At 48.2% G+C, this 17488-nt stretch overlaps 7 protein-coding genes across 7 annotated transcripts; 4 read left to right on the plus strand and 3 right to left on the minus strand.

Annotated features, from left to right (window-relative positions):
- Positions 1–170: 170 nt before the first annotated feature.
- On the minus strand, positions 171–968 carry ASPBRDRAFT_31299 (2EXR domain-containing protein; the record flags this gene model as incomplete). Its single annotated transcript, XM_067622887.1, has 1 exon — positions 171–968. One exon carries the CDS (start codon positions 966–968, stop codon positions 171–173), a length of 798 nt encoding a protein of 265 aa, XP_067477653.1.
- Positions 969–3641: 2673 nt separating this feature from the next.
- On the plus strand, positions 3642–6089 carry ASPBRDRAFT_44564 (GMC family oxidoreductase). The gene is made up of 4 exons (XM_067625225.1): positions 3642–3883; positions 3938–4655; positions 4799–5240; positions 5366–6089. The coding sequence occupies exons 1-4, from the start codon at positions 3677–3679 to the stop codon at positions 5799–5801; spliced, it is 1803 nt and encodes a 600-aa protein (XP_067477654.1). The 5' UTR covers positions 3642–3676; the 3' UTR covers positions 5802–6089.
- Positions 6090–6156: 67 nt separating this feature from the next.
- ASPBRDRAFT_44565 (uncharacterized protein) lies at positions 6157–7476 on the minus strand (the record flags this gene model as incomplete). The annotated part of the gene is made up of 1 exon (XM_067625226.1): positions 6157–7476. The coding sequence occupies one exon, from the start codon at positions 7471–7473 to the stop codon at positions 6250–6252; it is 1224 nt and encodes a 407-aa protein (XP_067477655.1). The 3' UTR covers positions 6157–6249.
- A 673-nt stretch (positions 7477–8149) lies between these two features.
- Positions 8150–10335, plus strand: ASPBRDRAFT_208155 (HET domain-containing protein; the record flags this gene model as incomplete). The annotated part of the gene is made up of 2 exons (XM_067621819.1): positions 8150–8177; positions 8244–10335. The coding sequence occupies exons 1-2, from the start codon at positions 8158–8160 to the stop codon at positions 10333–10335; spliced, it is 2112 nt and encodes a 703-aa protein (XP_067477656.1). The 5' UTR covers positions 8150–8157.
- A 293-nt stretch (positions 10336–10628) lies between these two features.
- Positions 10629–11488, minus strand: ASPBRDRAFT_44567 (putative isochorismatase family hydrolase). The gene has a single exon (XM_067625227.1). It carries the CDS (start codon positions 11326–11328, stop codon positions 10720–10722), a length of 609 nt encoding a protein of 202 aa, XP_067477657.1. The 5' UTR covers positions 11329–11488; the 3' UTR covers positions 10629–10719.
- A 698-nt stretch (positions 11489–12186) lies between these two features.
- On the plus strand, positions 12187–14018 carry ASPBRDRAFT_76142 (uncharacterized protein). The gene is made up of 4 exons (XM_067629309.1): positions 12187–12319; positions 12374–12970; positions 13025–13159; positions 13205–14018. Exons 1-4 carry the CDS (start codon positions 12266–12268, stop codon positions 13958–13960), a joined length of 1542 nt encoding a protein of 513 aa, XP_067477658.1. The 5' UTR covers positions 12187–12265; the 3' UTR covers positions 13961–14018.
- Positions 14019–14322: 304 nt separating this feature from the next.
- Positions 14323–15065, plus strand: ASPBRDRAFT_197117 (uncharacterized protein; the record flags this gene model as incomplete). Its single annotated transcript, XM_067621060.1, has 2 exons — positions 14323–14870; positions 15053–15065. The coding sequence occupies 2 exons, from the start codon at positions 14323–14325 to the stop codon at positions 15063–15065; spliced, it is 561 nt and encodes a 186-aa protein (XP_067477659.1).
- Between the last annotated feature and the right edge of the window lie 2423 nt (positions 15066–17488).

The following is a 17488-nucleotide window of genomic DNA, read 5'->3' on the forward strand; positions in this document are numbered from 1 at the left end:
GAAAAAGAAAAAGAAAAAGAAAAAGAAAAAGAAAAAGAAAAAGAAAAAGAAAAAGAAAAAGAAAAAGAAAAAGAAAAAGAAAAAGAAAAAGAAAACACATTCCCCTCTAGAGCAAATAACTTCCTAAGGTATTCAGATGTGAAATCTCAGCTGTCCGAGAATGGTCGTGCTCACATCTTGATAGCCGTGGCAAGATAGACCTCAAGCTTGTGATCCTTAACTTCTCCGAACCCACCAGTCATTCCAGAGGCGGCACATGCATTCAGCCCTCCCAAGAGATACGGGTCGCTGTTGCCGATTCCCTCACCCTCCTCAAAGCGGTCGCGGGCACTGTTCCACACAAAAGCCGGTGTGCTGAGGGCGCTATTTAACTCCCAGTGATGCTGCAATTGTTGGTTATTGTTCGGGAGAACTTCGGCGTTGTCAACAATGACCAGCTTGTGAGTGGCTCTATAGAAGGGGTGCTGGAATAGAAACTCGAGGGATGACGGTCCTATTTTAACGGTGTCACGCGAAACTGCAAGACACATAGGTTCGGTGCGATTGATGGTGATATTCCCTGATGTACTGGTGGTATAGATTTTACACGCGATCCCAAGGGAATTGTCACTGAATTGGCTCCAGGATAAATATAATGTATCGACCTTCGGGTTGAAAGGCCGTATGAAGAAGGTCGACTTCGTGGGAGTAGTACCGTTGTAAATACCGTGGATCATCATCCAACTGCGTGTGACTCGGAATGCTTCACGATTAACTGAGAAAATTGGAACATTGATCTCCATATTTGGCGAAAGATGGTCAAACTTGATGTCTAGGTTCTCACTGCCCGCATTCCCCACTGTCCAACGGCCATTTCTGTAGAAGTACAGAGGACGTACGAACTTTGGCAGGGTCTCTTCCCAGATCTGCACGCGAAGCTCAGCAGGAAGACGGGGAAAGAGAGGGAAGTCCACAGCTGGTACTGCCATGGTTAGTGAGGCTTTCTGCTAGTGCGGAGTGTCGAGTGGGTATGGAGTGCTGATGGAGGTGCAGAGTTTTTGGCTCAGATGGCTGAATATAGATAGATCCGCGTATTCAGGCTCGTTCTGCCAACAATGAGATGACTTTAGAGGCCAGGCAGATGGTTGGTGTTGTCTCTGTCCTATATGGAGGTGTGTAAGAACACTCTATGAGTCGTAAAGCATGCAGGGACAAGTGTTGAAAGTATTTCTTAATTGTAATGGAGATAGAGTACTGGTTACTTCACGGACAAGCCTCGATTAAGTCACGCATTCACTATTGTCATTCACTGTATCCGCTTAGTGTTTGTGCTTCTGATGATACTATTCCTTTTATCCACTCAGATCATATCCAGCAACACATAACTGAAATCTTTCGCCCCTACAGCCTCCAACCAAGGAAATTCCTCATCCGCACCGCTACTGCCCCCGAGTCCATACCTTTATTTGCGGCCTCAAGCCCTGTCGGCGACTTAAATAGGTATATTAGACACCTGTGTAGAGGATTTTGTACACGTTACGGTGGAAACCGGGGCGAATATGTTAACCAACTCGTCGAGACCCTCGAAGTCATCGATCCTTCGTCATCCTTCTCTTTGAAAGTGTACTTAACTACCGAGTCGAAGTACGTCAGGATACCCAAGCTGCCTGTGTGCAATGTGGTGGATTGCACCCTTGTATTCAAAGAAGATGTTTTGCAGCACTTCTCATCAATATATAGTTAACCTTATTTGAAATTTAACCCGAGGAGGAGGGAGCCTCCTAGACTAAGTCCAACGAGCCAATGAGATGGTAATCCCTCTTGTTCCTTGTTCCCTGTTATTATTAGGAACCAACTACGCGACCCAGAGATGCAGTTTTGGGAAGGTGAGCGGAGAGAGAATTGTAACCTGCTCGGCTCTTTCTTTCTCTGGTAAGCGCACGATCACCCAGGATACTGACTAGTATTACTTTCGATCTGCCTAGGCCACGTCACTGGAGTTTGTGTGGCGCCACTCTCTGATCTAGCTGCTTAGTGCTTACCTGGTTGCAGGGGATGTGGAGTGCAGCCTTGTAGGTGCCGCACCTTACGCGCTGCGCCGCCGTGCGTGTGGGGTCCTGATAGAAACCCTGCAGTCGAGCCGTGTTTTACCTTGGTCTAATGACAGATATTGAGGTGGCGACAGATGTTTGAATTCGCCTGATTCTAACGACCTAGACTCAGATAGTCCTCCGAGGTAATCAGGCAACATGCTGCTCATTCGAGGTATCGAAAAGCCTTCTTTCCACACCCCGCAGAGCAACTAGGTTAACACGGTTCAGATAATTAGACCACACTATGTGGGACAGTTGCTGTGCCAGGTGGGCCTCTCACTGCATTAGTGTATACGTTTGTAATAAGGGCACACCAGTCAGAATCAGCGACTCGCTGGTCTCTCAAGCGAGAAGTGGGGCGGCCAAAAATACGTAACGCTATTCTACTGATCCGGCCCTATCTCACCACCGAGGGGGTTGAACACTAACGCAAGAAAGGCAAACAAAGGACGATAACACCTAGCCCAGACCGTGGAAAGCAGGCTTTGATACCATTATAATACAAAGTGGTACATCATGATACGCCCGACTTGCTTGCATCAGTGAGGTTGAGCCCCAAGATCTTACCCCGTTTCTCAATATAAACATGGAATCGACGCCTTGTGGGAACCGCTAGACCGCTACTATAATTGCACGCGCTGTGGAAACTCCGTTCCGAGCCTTGGAGTGTGCCACTTCCGAGTGTTACTTGAGAGCTCTCAATGTGAAAATCCGGAATACTTGTCAGAAATAAAGCTATACTGGAGGATGTACACTCGAAAAACGCTCGGTGATAGGAGGACAGTTAGCCGAGAATTGCGGGTAAAACATTGTACAATATTGTCCACCCACCTTCATATCCAGAGCGAACGATTGAGGCGTGATTGCTCCTAGCTTTTCTAAATGAACTTCTATGCCAGTGCAAAGCCAGCTAGATCTGGTAGTTAACTGTATCTCTTCGGGACTGGCCGAACCGGCTGCCCCACCCGCCGGCTGGGTGCATGTCTTACTTACAATTTGAAGCTCTGGACCCATCAGATTTCACATACATTCCTAGTTTCTTACACCTGCATCTGGCATCTGCGCACAGCCGCACACATGAAAAGAATTTGTTTGATCAGCATTCAGCCCTGACGCTGAGGCATTAAGCACATCTATGGGAGTCACAGACGCCAACCCAACCCAACACTCATTCTTATTTCCCACATATTCTCGAGTCTCACCTTTCACCTTTCCACTTCCCTTTCTTTATATTCATTTTGCTTCTCCACCTCAATCCTAGTAGCATACATACTAGCCTAGGGGTACCATTACAGTCCCACATAACTAAACTGCACTAAGAAGGGACCTAGTCGATCCAGCATTTTCGAGCGGGGTAGAACTGGCATTTATGGAGCTAACCATAGCATTGCCATGTAATACTCTCTCATTGGATAGTATTGATAGAATCTGTTTCTTTGTTTACTAGTAATTTGATCCTGGGAGATCTTTAGATTAGTCCCAATTCATATATAATCCCCGCCCACGAGCCTTCTTTTTCTTCTCAACAATCCACGTACTACACTCGCAGCTCAATTCTTTCACATTCTCGTCCAGACTGGAATCAGGTCTGCGCACAGTACATAATGGCTGCTGAGTATGACTATGTCATTATCGGCGGCGGTACGGCTGGCCTGGTGGTTGCTTCTCGACTCAGCGAGGACCCCAGCATCTCCGTGCTGGTTCTCGAAGCAGGCGCCGACTTGACAGCGGATCCCCGCGTGAACATTCCCGTCTTTTATGCCGCACTACTTGGATCTGACGCCGATTGGAAATTCCGCTCTTCCCCTCAGGTAAGGACATTCTCTGCCCCGATAAGAATGGTGTGGGCTTACTCATTGCTTTAGCCGGGCCTCAATGGCAGAGTGATTGGTCTCAACCAGGGCAAGGCACTCGGAGGATCTAGTTCCCTAAATGCGCACGTCTTCGTTCCTCCGTTCAAGGGGGCTGTTGATTCATGGGAGACACTCGGTAACCCGGGATGGAATTGGTCCATGTTCAAGGACTATCTCTCCAAGGCCTACACCAGTCCGACTGTAGCCCAGGATGCCAGAGAAGGTCTGGCAATTGAGGACTGGCCTGAAGTGAGTGAAGCGAAAGGTCTGATCCAAACATCGTTCGGCAACCAAACGCACCCTATTCGCAAGGCATGGGCGGAACTCTTCCACAGCAGAGGGCAACGCAACGCCGCGGATCCGTTCATCCACAGCTCGGTAGGCTCATTCAGTTGCCTGGCGAGTATCGACTCAGAAGGCAGGAGAAGCAACTCCGCTTCGGCCTACTATAAGCCTGTTGAGCTGCGCCAGAATCTTCACGTTCTCACAAACGCATTGGTCGAGAAAATCCTGTTTGACGAAAGCAAGCCTCCCAGAGCTATGGGAGTCCAATACAGTCTCGACGGTGCCTCAAAGACTGTTCAGGCCAAGAGCGAAGTTATTCTTGCCGCTGGCGCGTTTCAATCTCCCAAAATCCTCCAACTTTCTGGGGTTGGTGGAGCAGACCTTCTTGAGAAGCATGGCATCGACGTGGTCATGGACCTTCCTGGAGTGGGGCAGAATCTTCAGGGTATGTGAACAGCTTTCAATTTAACACATTCAGGACCTATGTGTTGTTGGTCTTGATTTGGCTCTCAAACCACGGAGAACTATCTCCCTTTTCGATGCATACTCGCCCTGGAACGGATCTAAACTAACATCCACTACTTCCAGATCATATGATTTCGTACACCGCATTTCAAGCAAACCCCGAAATTGAGACTAAGGACTCTCTGATCAGACAAGAGCCTGAAGCCCTCGGTCAGGCAATGCAGGAATACACTGCCACAAAGTCTGGGCCCCTAGCTTCACTCGGTGTTCACACCTATGCCTATTTGCCTCTTCCCGAATCGGACAGAAGCGCTCTCCAGGCATTGTTGACGGACCACACCCCCGAAAGCTCAAGAAGACACAGAGCGACACAATCCTACTACAACATCGCGAAGACCACGATTCTTGATGCCAAGCAACCATCAGCTGCGTACCTGGCTGCTTTAGGGCAAACGAACTATGCCAAAGACCTCACTGACGGAACTATCCCAGCTGCTTCGCCTGGAAAGTTCGTCACGCTTGGAGTAATGCTCTCCCAGCCGCTGTCCCGTGGAAGTGTTCAGATGTGAGTAAACCTTTTCTTCTTCCCCGCTGAACCTTGTGAGGGGCTCTTTACTCCTGTTTCTTCACATGCTACCCTACCCCCAAACAAACCGTTTCTTCACCCAGAATCTGACAAAGAGATCAAAGTACCTCCACCAATCCCGAAGACCCTCCAATCATTGACCCCGGCTACCTCTCGAATCCCCTCGATCTGGAAGTCATCTCCCGGCACCTGCTCAGTATCAAGGACTTAGCAGCGTCACCTCAGCTGGGAAAGCTGCTCGAACAGCCGCTGAAGTTCCGTGACCCAGCTTGTGACTTCCAGGGAGACCTAGATGCTGCAAAGAAGTATGCCCAGGACAATTTGGTCTCCATGTGGCACTTTGCGGGCACCTGTTCCATGCTGCCTCGCGAGAAAGACGGTGTGGTGGATTCCAAATTGAAGGTTTATGGTGTCGAAGGACTGAGGGTCGTGGACGCAAGTGCTATTCCGCTTGTAAGCACGGCGAATCTGCAAGCCACTGTCTACGCATTCGCGGAGAGAGCAGCGGATCTGATCAAGCAGGACCGGAAGGGCGAGTAGATAAGGTGTTAGAGCATATCTACACGCAGTATGAAAATATCATTGACTAGGATCATGTCCGAGAATGGCCCATGGAGACTGAGCTATTCTCTCGTTTGCATTTCACTAACTTTACCATGTGATATTCTTCGAATTTCGCTTAGTATCAGGGTGATGTATCATTTTGAATCTTTGGGGAATGAAATAGTCTTAAGTGGGTACCCTCGTCAGCGTTTCGCTTAGTTTATTATCGGTCCGAGATAGATACAGTATCAACTAATACATTCAATGATATTAGACTACATTCTAATGAGTATCCTGTTAGTAATAATGCATTGAATTACGGGATATATCATCTGTATCTTTCCTTTGATGAAAGAGAATTAATATTCCTACAAGCTCTAAAAATCTGGTAAACGCAAACAAGACAGTCAAGAATGGTCTTGGGATAGACACAGCCATAGTCAATCTACACAACAGCACCAACACCCCCCCTCGTCTGCGGCTTCAACACCCCCAAGATAACCTGCTTCGCCCTCCAAGCCGCCCACTCATCCACCGATCTCAACTCTTCCTGTTCTCCCTCCGCCAGCACCGGTATCTTCCCTCCCCGAATCCTCCGCATTGACGCCGACCTCGCCGGCCTCACCAAATACGCCACACTCCGCCTCGGCACGAACGCCTGCTCTCCTGGCGCAGCCAGTACCCTATGCAAAGAACTTCGCAGCAGCTTACCCGTCCACTCGACCAGGGTATCCCCAATATTCACCAACGCACAGCCCGGCACGGGCCGCACAAACCGCCAATTCTCCATCTTATTCTCCATCCCTGCGGGGAGGATCTGCAGACCGCCAAGAACATTGAATAGTAGCGTCAAGGTCCCGATATCGGTGTGTCCGCCTAAGGAGATTCTATCGGGTTCTGCTTGGTCTGAAGAGTGAGGCGGACTGCATAGTAAGCGGACGGAGGTGTCGGAGAGCTGGTCTAGTGGAGTGAGGTTGCTTAAGGTACCGCGCTCGAGGCCGAGTTGGTCGTCTAGGGTTGTGAGAATCACGTCGAGGGTTGATGAGGCGTGGTGAATGAATGCCTGGATCTGCGGTCTGTGGGCCTCGATTGGGGGTGCGTTGGTGCGAGGTGCACAGTTACCCAGGATATCGTCCTGGTTGATGGAGTAGAGGTGTATGTGGTCGAGCTTGCCGTCGTCGGTCTTCAGTGCGCCCATGCGTTTGTAGCCGGTGATGTCTTTGGGGGCGTTGTAGGCGTATTGATCGAGGGTGGCTTGGTCGAGGGAGTAGAGTTCGGTGTCGAGATCGAACATGGTTTCGGCGTCGTGGAGGAGGGTCGTCCCGTCTGGGGAGTCTTGGAGGTCGAGTAGGAAGAATCCCCATTCTCGGGAGGCGGCGTAGAGTTTCTCTGCTTCGGTTGGGTTGCTGGATTGGAGTTGGCGGAATGAGAGGATGGGGAGGTCGATGGTTGGAGTATCGGTTGGGAAAGGAGGGGCCTCGGAGAAGTAGCGAGCGGTGGGCATGGTTGGACTTGCTTGGGTGTATTGTTGAAGTGGAAAATTGGCGAGTGCGTTGGGGTTGGGATGAACATGGGGGGGATTATGATCTTGATATAGACCGCGATAGATGATTGCAGACGAGGCTGTGGTGTGGTGCTTTGGTTGGTCTTGGAAAAGGGAGGATATCATTGGAGAAGATAGCTTACTTATGATGTGTGCAGGTGCTGATAGACTAAAGCTTAGCGGTTAGTGCTTATTGTCGACATTAATTGTAAGCTGTCTAGTGCTTACGCTTAGGCCGGACATCACTTTTGAACTTAGACGTCTCATTCAACGGTCGGAGATTGAGGGATCTTGTTGATTTGCTCGTAAAGCTTCGAATTAGCTGTTAGTGTTTTTGAACGGCTTCGAATAAGATCAAAGACCGAATTCGTGCTCGTTATCTAAGTTACCATTTGACTAATATGCAAGGCAACGTGGTATGCAGAATAACTCCTCGACGTTAACCGTCAGAACTGCATATCATCTAGTCATCTAACACACTTGATAAATTGATAAGCCAGTATTATGACAGGGACTTGAATCCCCACGGGGCTTGACCATGCAGGAGTGGTCTACGGCACGAGCAGAATACATGAGACCGCTCGTATCTACTAACTCACATTTGGTTAGGACTTGCAGATTGTTACCCGGATGGGTCTAGAAGCTCCCAGATTAGAAGCTTGATATGCATTCATGCCCAATCCGACGAAAGCGAACCAATCATATGAGGCCGGCAATGCATGCTGAATCGCATGAAAGATCTGCTATAAATGGATAATCGCCCAGCCGCCGGCCATTTCTTACCAACTTTAGAACGTACATGAATAAATCATGTTATCACTGAAGAAAAGGTACGATATATAAGGGCCTTCTTACGTTTTCGCCATTATATCGTACTAACCTATGGGGAGAATCAGAAAGGGATATGCTGGCAGATGCCCTACCTGTGACGTTCCAGAAGGAGGTTTCATGGAATGTGATATAAAACACCTGAGACGCTCAGCGACAAAATGTGAGATATGTCATATCATGCTCACAGCAACCAGCTGGGCTAGGGAACGAATGATCAATCCTTCTAAAATCCAAGTTGTCCCTACAAATGAAGCCAGTATCCTACTTTCTGGGTTGAGTTGGGTCAAGAATCAAACGTATCGGCATACAGAGGATCGACTCATGCTTCGAATACGTGATCGTGGAGATTCTGACCGCAAGAATCAGGCCCCCCGCAGTATTTGGCTAGACACGGCCGATTCATCGGCTACATTCTGGTGCAATATCTACACACCCTCAGGTATTCAAGATGTTGTCATTGGACTAGTCATTGGATTGCTGCTGATTCTGTCAGGTGTTGGGTCGCCATGGCCTGAGTTTGGCACAGCAAGTGATTTGGGGGAAACATTGAATGTAGACGATGCGGTTACTTGGATCCGCCACTGGATGGCGAGATGCAAGAAGCAGCATGCAAGATGCATCAATGTCGACTCAGTGCTCCCAACGCGGGTTGTTGATGTGGGGCTTTCTGACTCAGATAACATATCATTGTATGAAGCATCTCCAGGAGAATCTGCTCCCTACGTGGCACTGAGCTACTGTTGGGGCGGACAAGGGAACTTGAAAACCACAGGGGAGAATCGGCATGCCCATAACGAATCTATTCCATGGCATTCTATCCCCGCTACAGTACAAGACGCTATACGTCTTGCTAGGCATTTGGAGATTCGATATATCTGGATCGACGCATTATGCATTGTTCAGGATAACCCCAACGATTGGGATGCTGAGGCAAGAAAGATGGCAGAGTATTACCGAGGGGCCTACTTGGTTATCTGCGCTACTCGCTCGGCATCTACTACACATGGCATATTTGGCCCTCGAAGGCCGCTGGAGGATGGACCGACAGACTTTGCCACAAGGAAGACTGAGATAGCCACTGAAAATAATGGGCAGGTGACTTTCCATAGTCGAGACGTCCCAGGCCATCATAGACTAGGATCACCGACGGTTCCACACTCAGATTCAAATCCTCTCTTATTTCGAGCGTGGGCATTTCAAGAGCAATTACTAGCCACGCAGGCGGTGTACTTCACAGCCGAAGAGATTGCGTGGGAATGCAGAGAGGCCGTCTGGTGTGAATGTGGGAACCGATGGGCCGCTCCTGACCTCTCGGATTTTGACCAGGTCCTCCGGCGAGGTTCTTATCCAAAGCCGGATCAATTCTGGAGGAAACTGGTTATGCAGTATAGCCAGAGATCCCTCACCTTCGTTATCGATAAGCTTGCTGCTTTTGAAGGTATTGCCAGGCAGTTTCAGAATCTTGACCTTGGTCATTACTACTATGGGATATGGGAGGCCAGCCTATTGACCGATTTAGGCTGGAGTGCCTACTTAACGGAGCACACTACTTGCTCGTTGAATAACGAGAATGGGGACGTCATAATCGGTCCTTCCTGGTCCTGGCTGGCAACAAATTATCAAGTTGCATTCGGGTTCGATTGGCATACCGCTGATCCTGACGTCAACATACAGCATCTCGCAAAAATACAGCATCTCCCCAAGGTCTCGCCGACATTAGACCTCCGAAAGGCAATCATTTATCCTCCTCCTTCGTGGGATATATGGAGCCTTACCCTTGATGCTAAGGTCATCGAAGCACATGTCAGAATAATGGATAGGAATAGGAAGGATGAGTCCTACTCCATATTTATACCTTCGAACGACAACGTCCAGCCCAGTCTAAAGGGTCGTTTCCGCCCTGATGTTGACCCTGACGATCCAGCCGCTCGCCGAAGCTCAGCCTTGGCAAGATGGAAGTGGGTCAATGAGCAAGACACTGTCAAGTGCGTTCTCCTTCGTACGGCTGAACCTTTTTATTGGAAAGCAATTGTTGTAAAGCAAACACTGGGGAATCCAAACCTTCATATTCGTGTCGGTCTGGCACATAATTTGGATGATGGTCCAGAGACACTCATCTGGCATACAACAGCAAACAGCACGATTACCCTTATCTGAGAGAACCCAATGAATTCTCATTACTATCGGAGCCCAGTACTCCTCTCAACTTCCACTGGCGCTAAATCTTTTAGCCTCACTTCATGCCTTGAGAATTCCATTATCAAATTCCAACGGAAAGGAGGTTCATTGTGGTATAAAGCAATACGGTTCGTTAGCAGTCAATTGTTCCCGTGCATTGCCTATATATCGGTTCGACCATCTGGCGTCTTGATTTCACTACTATTCAGGCCTCTATCTACTTGACAGATCAATAGCCATGTTCCGACTCCCTTCGGCTCTTTACATCTTCATGATAGTCAGATAGAAATTACAGTAATATTTATTCTGTATTGGAAATCTAATTAAACCCATTGTCATCTACACGGCTAGCATACACCATTCTTAAGCAGCAATATCCCGAGCCGAAACCACCGTCGCAAAAGCATCCTCCACCTCACTCAACGCCACATCCTTCAGAGTCGAGGCCTCCACACCAGGGATATCGCGATCGCCTACTGCATCACGCACAACTACAACCTCATAACCAAGTTCATTGCCAGCCCTGGCAGTCGTCGAGACACACACATGGGCCATATAACCGACCAGCACAATCTTCTTCCCAATAGCCCCGAGACCACTCAAATACTCGTGCAAGTCCGTCTGGGCAAAAGAACTAGGGAAGTTCTTGGTGACGACCTTCTCCCCGGAGAGGGGGGTAAGCTCTTCGAATTCCTTCTCAAGGTGTGTGCCCGGAGTGAAGACGGGAGCACCTGGTGGGGTCTGGTGCACAACATGGACGATATTGCTGCCGTTGTGAGAACTGTTGGTGCGATACTTGGTCAGGAGATCCGAGATTACTTTGCGGCTGTCGGACACGCCCTCGACTTGGAGGTGGCCGGAAGCGTATTCGTTTTGGGCATCGATGATGATCAGCGTGGAGTCGTGGACTGAGGCGGTTGAGGGGGGAGCACCCAGGAGTTGACGGAGGGATTTTGCGGAAGATGAAGACATTCTGATGATAGCAGTATAGATGTGGATGTATAGTGTTGTCTGGCAGGCAGTGCTAGTATTGAAGAGTAGGAGATTGGGTTAATGTGTGGGAGGGAAAGAAATGTGGACTGTCAGTACCTGATGCTGGAAAGGTAAAGCTACTTATATTCAGAGACGGCTATTAATTACTCAATAAACTGCACTCCGAGAGGCGGGGTAGATGAGAAAGATGACCACTACTAGAGACACGAACAACTCGATCAGCCTAGAAGCCGGAAGTGGCGAATAGAGCTAACTCCGCTATTCTCCATCTCTATTTCTTGGCGGAAAATACCTCCGTTTTAGGTTAGACCACATGCAGTGGGTCAGCTGTTTCTGTCTTGTAGAGGTCCTCGTGCATATGCATTTCGGCGTCTTTGCGGATGGCATCACTAAAAGGATGGAGGAGGGAGAATCTTGGATAGGACCGATTGCAAGAGCCTGCTATCGGACGTTGATGGGTTCATACAGCACAGGATTTCGCGGTGATGTCAATTATGCTACTCGCTGCGATGACCTTCTGCAGTACATATATCCGAGGAAACGTTCGCATGGCTATTTAGTTAGCCTGATCTTCCATATCGTCTATGAGATATCTAGGAATGAACACATCGGGATGAATCCTTGCTCCATAGTGGTAGTGATCATTTACAATATTCATAAAGACGCTGTACAGGAACCCACCAGCTTATACAGGCGGACCTAGATTGGCCCAAACGTGATAGCCACTTACATAATAGCTGACATATCCTGATCAACTCCAGGAACCAAATACCGGAGTCCGAGAAGTTGCATTTTCCTCCTCATCAATACTTATTATTTTAGGCTACCCTCTTATAAGAAAGATTTGTCGACCAGTTGTATTCTGGTGGCTCCAGTGGAATGCTTAGTCTTAACGTTCACTGTTGGTGAGCTCGCCATGAGGGTCAAGCAACGATCTGTCTGCCAGAATTGCCGGTCTAGAAAGCTCGGCGTGCGTGGGTCTCCACATCCTTTCTACGAGACAAGAGGCTCATGCTATGCATAGTGCGATGGAAAGTCACCTGAGTGTAGTCAGTGTATCTTAACAGGACGCCGGTGTCCGGGGTACCCAGTCAACTGGTCCTTCGTACAGAGCCAATCGAAACCTGCACAGGCAAGACCATCACCACCAAAGGTCCCAAATCAGGATCCCAACTCCCCAGAAGTTGCAAGGAAAGCTCCAGATTTAGAGGACCTTGCTTCTCAGCCATATGATGGAATTCATACGCTTTCAAAGTCAGGAGCAACCTACGACCTGCATCGTGCCGAGCAGGTTGACCTCATCATACGGAGCTATGTGCCCAACGAAGAGTTGGATCTCCTTGAGATTATCTCTAATGAGCCACGGCCTCGCATATGTGGATCATGGGTCGAGGTCCTTCCCGCCTTGAGTCAGGATTCTGACTCAAATATCATCTCTGCTGCCTCAAAGGCCCTATCTACCTCAATCATGTCACAGAGGCATCCGGAAAGGGTCTCTGGTGTCAACAGCACACGCAGCTACCTTGCAGCCCTCCAACTGATGCAAAAGGAGCTCAGTACGGCGAATGTGTCGTCAGATAAAGAGCTACTGGCATCGATCATGTGCCTCAGCTTGGCAGAGGTGAGTTGCCTTCCGGGTATTCCTCGTTAAACGCGCGCTTTGCTTATTAAATAGGTTATGTTTCCAGGCCCAACGGAAGGCATAAAGATGCACATCGATGCAGTGGCGCAGATTCTCCAGTCTAATGGACCGCAGCGTTATCAAACCGGAGTTGCCCATAGGTTATTCATCGGCTTCCGCCCTTTATTGGTGAGTAGAACATCCCAGCGTTGAGGATGTATCTAATGCCTGTAGATGATAAACGCAATCCAATACCGAACTCCGACCTTTTTGGAGTCAGACAACTGGAAGACGACTCCGTTTGCAATACTCAGCCCATCCCCAATGCAAAGCCTTCTTAGCGAGGCCGCTGCTCTTCCATTGATCTTGCATAATATGGACAGATTATCTGGTCCAGATGCTCCCATACAAGACCAATATGAAGCCACATGCATTTTCAACAGCTTTGATGACTTGTTGAGCAGTTTAAACGAATGGGAGGCTAGTGCCTCTAACAATGCAACATCTCCCCTGTACTGGTACCGGGATCAGGATACACAAGCTTCGACCATCCCCTGTATCTGGTTTCCGAGTATCACAATGGCCAACGCAATTACCCATATCTGGACGTTTCGTATCATTTGTCTTCACGAAATGGAACGTCTTGCGTCTTTCCTTTCACAGCCAAACTTTGATTACCTCAGGATATTGAAGGAATACCACGTTGAAAATGTCCAGGAAAGCTCTGAGGACCTGATGAGACGGATATGCGAAAGCATGGAATATCTCCTTCAAGGGGAAATGAAGCTCTTTGGACCTGCTTCTACAATCCTGCCTCTTCAAGTGGCCTACGCGGTAGCCACAGTGAATGGTAATCCGCACAACGGGGAATTAGCCGTCCTGAAGAAGATTGTCGATCGACTAGTTTCCAAGGGGCTTCAATCTTTTCCGACCTTGATATTCGAAAGGAACCCTTTTCTGTACAAATGGGATACCTTGTCAAGCAGGTAATTGGCAAGATCATTAGGTGTTTAATACGTAATCAATACAATAATAAGCTTGCATTCACAGACTAAGGTGCCCAACGAAGACATACTTCCGCAGGTGAATGAATGAATGAATGAGGCTGAAACCCGACCGACAATTAACTGCAAGGCTGTGCCGGTACAGTTCTCTATCACTTGGACATGGATCCCAACTTAACCATACACACCCTCCTACCCTCACACTCCTCTATATCTAAGGGGGCAACATCACCCAGGAGGCAAATAGCCTCTCCAAACACCATCAAAAACCAAAGCAACCGCACCTTCCAAACCACCATACTACCTACCATATATTCAAATAAGAGCAAAAACTACCCACCCCCCAAAATGGAAATAATTCACCACGAAAATTACCTCTCCATAACCACCGCCCTCACCGACCTCAACGAGCCCAACCCAACCTACTCCCTCCGCCGTATCCGAGCCGAGCTTCTCGCCGCCACCAAAGACGGCCCAACCTCCCCACAATGCGACTTCATCTCCTTCCGCCCCATCAGCCCAGACAATCTCTTCGAGATGATCGGCACAATCGTCGGCCCTATCGGCTCCCCTTACGAAGGAGGTCTTTTCCATTTCCATCTCCGCATCCCGCCATTATATCCGGACCTCCCGCCAGTGTGCACATGCATGACGAAGATCTGGCATCCGAATATTGGGCCATACGGGGAGGTTTGTTTGAATATTTTGCAGGATGAGTGGAGTCAGGCACTTTCTGTGAGGACTGTCTTGTTGTCGATTTCGGCTTTGTTGGGGGATACCGGGATGGCGGTGGAGGGGGGGAATGCTGCGTATGGCTTTGCGAATGTGGATGCCGGGGAGATGTTGTTGGAGAATCGGGCGGCGTTTGAGTTGGCTGCGAGCGATTGGACGATTATGTATGCGAGGGATTTGGGATTGATGCTGTAGGTAGTAGAAGAAAAGGTAAAGGGTGGGGATGTGACTGGGGAGGGGGATCGTCATATTGGTTGGGCTTTTTGGACACTAGGTTCGTTCATGCAAAGATGTTGGCTTCACGAATACCTTCAGCAGTATTGTCCTTTAAGGCTTATGCTTTTAGCATGATTGATTAGACCACTTAGAGGGCAAGTGCTTTGTACAGGAAGGATCCCTTACGCTTCTAGTACAGAGCTTATTGGACTTCTGAGTAGGGAATAGCTCTAGGGATTCTCCACTACCTTAAGCACTGACGTGACATCAGACATTAATCATTATCCTAACATAATTAAAATCTTGTAGACTAAAGGCAGAGACGATTAGCCTCGCCTACTTGAGACTAAGCAGAGAATTTGAGATTATGTTCCCAAGAGAGTCATCATTCATGAGGCTACAGAAGGCGTACACACTAGAGAGGGGACTCGCGTCAGCCGTTCCAAGCATTAACATCAAGGTAGAACACACAATGACTGGCCATGGCACTTGAGGCGCACCTGCTGAGAGAATCCTTTCTATGAATACGGAATCTGGAGAGAAAAGCCACCTATCTTCCTCGACTCGAACCGCCCAATCCACCAAATGCTCTGTCCGTTTCGGCACTGTCAATACTGAAACTGCTCTAGAGGTATCAAATGTAGATTCCTGCTCGCCATCTTTCGTTAACAAGTAAGACTAATCCTTGCTATGCGCTGATCAGTAAAAATATAGAACCGATCAGCAATAGCAAGCATCAGTCATGAGAAGGCACAGTGAATGGGTTCCTCCTCGCTCAGCCTGTGATGGCCGATTGGGACATGCTCATGAGGACCAATCACTGGTTTCCGTCCTTTCCATTCTGTTCCAGCTCGGTGTAGATAGCCTCAGTGCATTCTGCATCTGTTTCAAATTTGAACACGACTGATATGACCGCATCTGGTACGATGGCGGCTAATCCGCGAGAATATTGTATAGAGTACTGATGCCATCGATTGACGGCTCGACACAGAAATTGTACGAAAAAACCTGCTGCTTTGTAAAGTGGACGGAGTCGTCATTAGGAAGAGTATCGGATGTTGGACAAATCACCTATTCTTTCGCATTAGCATTGAACTTGGTCTAACATTCACCTCGCAATCTGGTACGGCACAATCAATGAGAAGTCTTCGCACCTCACTAGACCATCTGAAAGATTGCATACCTGAGTCCTGCGCTCGAGGAAAGTCCATGTGGGGTTATACCACACCATGATGTGCTTAAGCATCTTTATCAGTGGGTCCTGTACATTTTTCACCATGTTGGTCCACATTTGCCATGTCGGGCATGCATCTGCATCGTGGGTTATCAAATCTGCGAAAATTGTATAATACGCGTCCTCAGGAATGTTTGATAAAAACTCTGGTCTTCGATATCGAAAGGTGTGGCCAGGCCAGGTCCGTTCCATGGTAAGCGATACATCCTTTGAACTTGTTGTTCCGCACCTATCTTTTTTTCAAATCAAAATAACAAATCCACCTTCATCTGTACCGTGGGAGCACATTTCCTTATCTGCTCTAAGGCGCGGGAGACTCTCTGACTATCCCGCCTCGATTATCATAGATGGACTATCCGTCATATTCCTGCATTAATCGTATGAATCCCGCTCTTCTGCCGGGGAATTATAACAACGATTTAGACCCGTTGTATGTCATTTTCCTTGTGAAGTCCTGATTAATCCGTCAAAATATGCATATAGCACCACCTTATGAAGACTATGGTACAATGTTGACATCAGTCGAATCCACGAGTTGTTTGTACTCTTCGTATCAGTTGTGTGTTAGCCTTTCCTCTTGAGCCGATGGTTTTGGAGTCTTCGCTCTTGCTCATGACACACCCCATCGTGTTGCGAAGTATATCATGCTGAATTCTGACCATAGCTATAGCTCACGTACAATATGAAGAAAGACAGATAATATACTGTATAAAAGAGACTAACACGCCTGAGCCACTAAATGAAGCTTAAGAGATTTATATGCGTGTTGCTACTTTAAAGGAAATGGTATAACGTAGATGACGCTTTTCGATATTTCGCATATGATAGATACGTTGTGGGGCACCCAGATATGCGCTGAAGCCATATGTAGAGGCCAGGACCACATACTGACTGACTCAAAGGATGATGCATGCTAGAAAGAATGCGGGAGAGAGATGACGCCAGCAGAGGAGATTTTATACTAGCTAGTGCCAATTCAATACGCTCCATCAAGGGGAGGGAATGGTTTCAATTGCTTTAAATTAAATAGAATTATTGATACCTCTAATGGAATAGGACACATGAAAGTGAATGGTGACCAGGACATCGTGAAGCAGCTTGACTGGGAACCTAGTACGCCGTCTCCTGAGGCTAATATTGATATATATGATGCATCAAGTCAGGTGATGTTAGCGCAACATTAATTCCCACGCTTCCCTCCTATTCTGACAGTCCTCGACTCAACCGACCATTCACGGTTATTCTGCATGTTAGCCTAATGCTAGAAGTTGATATCACAGCATTAATAATTGCCGCACACACGTAACTCGAGTCGAATATATTGGTTTACTT

Source organism: Aspergillus brasiliensis (genome assembly GCF_001889945.1).
Source record: "Aspergillus brasiliensis CBS 101740 unplaced genomic scaffold ASPBRscaffold_8, whole genome shotgun sequence".
NCBI classification, from domain to species: domain Eukaryota; kingdom Fungi; phylum Ascomycota; class Eurotiomycetes; order Eurotiales; family Aspergillaceae; genus Aspergillus; species Aspergillus brasiliensis.